This window comes from Cibotium barometz, chromosome 1 (assembly GCF_041138505.1).
Source record: "Cibotium barometz isolate CiBa-2024 chromosome 1, ASM4113850v1, whole genome shotgun sequence".
NCBI lineage: Eukaryota > Viridiplantae > Streptophyta > Polypodiopsida > Cyatheales > Cibotiaceae > Cibotium > Cibotium barometz.
Genome location: NC_141046.1, coordinates 74,609,742 through 74,613,172, shown reverse-complemented (window position 1 = coordinate 74,613,172; position 3,431 = coordinate 74,609,742). Strand labels below are relative to the sequence as shown.

The 3,431-nt window shown below is 45.5% G+C and overlaps 1 protein-coding gene across 1 annotated transcript in view; it reads left to right on the top strand.

Moving 5' to 3' along the window:
• Positions 1-607: 607 nt before the first annotated feature.
• LOC147642407 (regulator of nonsense transcripts 1 homolog) overlaps positions 608-3,431 on the top strand; it is a 79,897-nt gene continuing 77,073 nt past the window's right edge. The window contains exons 1-2 of the mRNA XM_086806197.1: positions 608-1,332; positions 2,267-2,518. Of these exons, the coding sequence (XP_086662323.1) occupies positions 766-1,332; positions 2,267-2,518 (819 nt within the window). The 5' untranslated portion in view covers positions 608-765. The remainder of the gene's footprint in view (positions 1,333-2,266; positions 2,519-3,431) is intronic.

Here is a 3,431-nt window from a genome sequence, read left to right as displayed (position 1 = left end):
GATTCTTCCATCGTATAGACTTTGCATTTTACCCTTGGAAGCCTAAGTTCACTTGTTGACTTATTCTCTCATTGATGGTGTTCAATGGTAGCAACACGATCCTTGCTTCCACCATTCACATGTAATATTCTAGAATGTCCAAGCACCCCGTTGATCGTGTGGCAAATTGCACCAAACTGGTACTTCCATAGGTTCCTTAACCTCTTTAACATGGGGTCAAAGGGATAGTGGTTTTACTTGACCATGCAAGTAGTGGACTCTAAAACTACCATTAGGAGGCTTTTTGCCAAGTGTACCCCTTGATATCACGGCACGTGGGATGATGTGTCTTCACCTAAATGGCGGTATTAATAGAAATATAGAGCTTGTTGCAACCATACAAGCTTGATATTGAATTGCAAAAAAAAAACTATATTTTCTTTGATTTTCTCAAGATGGGTGTGCAAAGGAGAAACACACTCCATTTTTGTAGTGAGGGAATCGAACCCGCAAAAGAAAACCTTGGGCGCCTTTGAGGACACCCTCCTACGGGTTATTGCGTTTGGGCGAACAGGTCTGGATTATGCCGGCCTATTTGTTGTGGGCCGACATGCTCAAAAAAGAGAGCATCTCACTCTCTCTCTCTCTCTCTCTCTCTCTCTCTCTCTCTCAACATACTACTTGCATCATCAACCAAATCACAGGCCAGGCAAGATACAGGGTCCTCTTTACCATCATCGTTTTCCCCTACTCAGCAGAAGCAGAAAAGTAGACGAAAAGGCAGCCATGGCGAAGCAGACCATCGCCCCTACCCCCAGCAGCAGCAGCAATAACGGCGGGCTCTACGAGTCCTCATCTTCCCCTCACCCAGACGCTTACACCTTCCTGGAATTCAACACGCAGGGCGATGACTATGACTACCCTCCCCCCCTGCCCCCACCTCCTCCCGCCTCATGGAACCTCCACCCCCACCTCCCAGACGCCCGCGATCTCATCTCTCAATCTTCAGACCTCGCCAGCATCTCTGCGGACCCTGCCTTCATCGATCCCTCCTCTGTTTGCAACCCTGACTCTATCCCTAACTCTAACCCTAGCCAGCAGCAACAGAAGCAGCAAGTGGCGGCTGCCGCTGCCCTTTCTGCCATCGCCACTGGCATCAGCGAGCTCGCCTTCGAAGACATTCCCGATGACGACGCCCATGAATATTCGAAGCGAGACCTGCCCGAACACGCCTGCAAGTATTGTGGCATCCATAATCCTGCCTGCATAGTTAGATGTAATGTACCTGCATGCCGCAAGTGGTTCTGCAACTCCCGTGGCAACACCTCCGGCTCGCATATCGTCAATCACCTGGTAAGGGCTTCGTCTATGATTTCTTTTTATTTGGGCCCTGGTTATTTTGCGTCCTGCAATAAATTAGACTTTTTGGTGCTTGCTGCTACATATATATTTTTCTTGGACTTGTATACTGCATTACCATATGTATGGTTATTCAAAGGCTATAGCTGTTCCTTAATTTCTTGGAAATATTTTTTTCTTTCGCTCAAGTATAAAAACAAGCCCGGACCACAGGAAAAACTTCTACCAGCAAGGCAAGTATGGCTAAGGCTGTCTGAAATGTGGTATTTTTGCATGTCTTTGAGCACGGGACAATCATGGCAAAGCCAGTTTGGAATGTGGCGTTGTAGCTTGTGGAAGCGGCCAAAGATGAAGTGATCAAAAATATGTTTTTTTTTGTGTGTGTGTGTGTGTGTGTATATCAAACGGGCTGCAAATGTGAACACATCAGGTCTCCGAGAGAGGATCAAGAGCGCCTAATGATAGGTTATAGAGATGCAAACAAGACCACGGAGTTTGATTGGGAATGTTCTACCCAGCTTTGTAAATCTCTGAATGACATGATTGTTAACACCCTCTTACATGGAAGATCACTATTCCCAACCACCCAGTCTGATGAAATAAATCCCTCAAAAAGCATGAACATTACTCCTCTCTGACATGGGGAGACGGTTGTTTTGATATCCTTTCTACCATGTAATAGGCATTGGCAAAGAATTTTGTAGGTTTGCTTGTGAAACATGAATGCATGTGTCGTGTGAGATGGAGAAAAAGTTGGCATACAGTAATGACTGATCTTGCATGCATCTTGCCTTTGCATGTGCTGGACATGAAATGTAGTATTGGTGATCCCTTGACCAATCATAGATGATGTGGTATGTTGGCACCTGGATATTCCCTGCTCATACATACTACTAACAACTGTGAAATTCTATTGGGTGACTGGCAGGTCCGAGCTAAGCACAAGGAAGTTTGCCTTCACAAAGATAGCCCTCTCGGAGAAACTACTTTGGAGTGTTACAATTGTGGCTGCAGGAATGTATTTCTCCTTGGTTTCATATCAGCCAAGTCGGAGAGTGTTGTTGTGCTGTTATGCCGTGAGCCTTGTCTGAACGTTGGGGCATTGAAGGATATGAACTGGGACCTCAGTCAATGGCAACCATTGATTGATGATCGCTGCTTTCTTCAGTGGCTTGTAAAGGTCAGTATCAATATAAATGTATATGTATACATGTAAAATATCTACATATATGTGTATGTACGCGCGTGTGCGTGTGCGTGTGCGTGCGAGAGAGAGAGAGAGAGAGAGAGAGAGAGAGAGAATGTGCACACGTGCACGCATGTGTTATATACATACATACACATATTATACATAAACGTGTATATGTACATATGTGTGTGTGTGTGTATATATATGTGTGTGTGTGTGTGTGTGTGTGTGTGTATATATATATATATATATATATATATGTATGTATGTATGTATGTATGTACGTGTAGATATGTGCATATATGTATATATGTGCATATGTGTGTGTGTGTGTGTACAAATACATATGTTTGTATATATATACAACCACAGATACATACATACATTTACATATATATGTGTATTTGTGTATATATATATATATATGTGTGTGTCATAGTCACAAGGGACGGGGACGGGAACGGGACGGGGGACGACTGTATGTAGGGAACGGGGATGGGGGTAGGAACGGCACTTCAAAATCACTTTGTCGGTGCCACCCACTCACCTAGATGGGCAAAGCTTGCATGCCCATGGCCGTGCACCGCCTCCATGAAAGTTGAGGGAGAACTTGAGTGTGAGGGCGGGTGGGGGGGTGTGTGCATTGTGTGTGTGTTTGTGTGAAGCTTGAGAGAGTGCGTCTTGAGAGGCTTGAGAGAGTGTGTGTGAGGGGGAGAGTGTGCGTCTTGAGGGTGGGTGGGTGGGGGTGTGTGTGCATTGTGTGTGTTTGTGTGAGGGAGAGAGTGTGTGTGTGTGTGAAGCTTGAGAGAGTGTGCGTGAGGGAGAGAGTGTGCGTCTTGAGAGCTTGCTTGTGCGAGAGCTTGAAACTTGAGACCTTGGCCCTTGAGGCTTGTTGCTTGAGGGA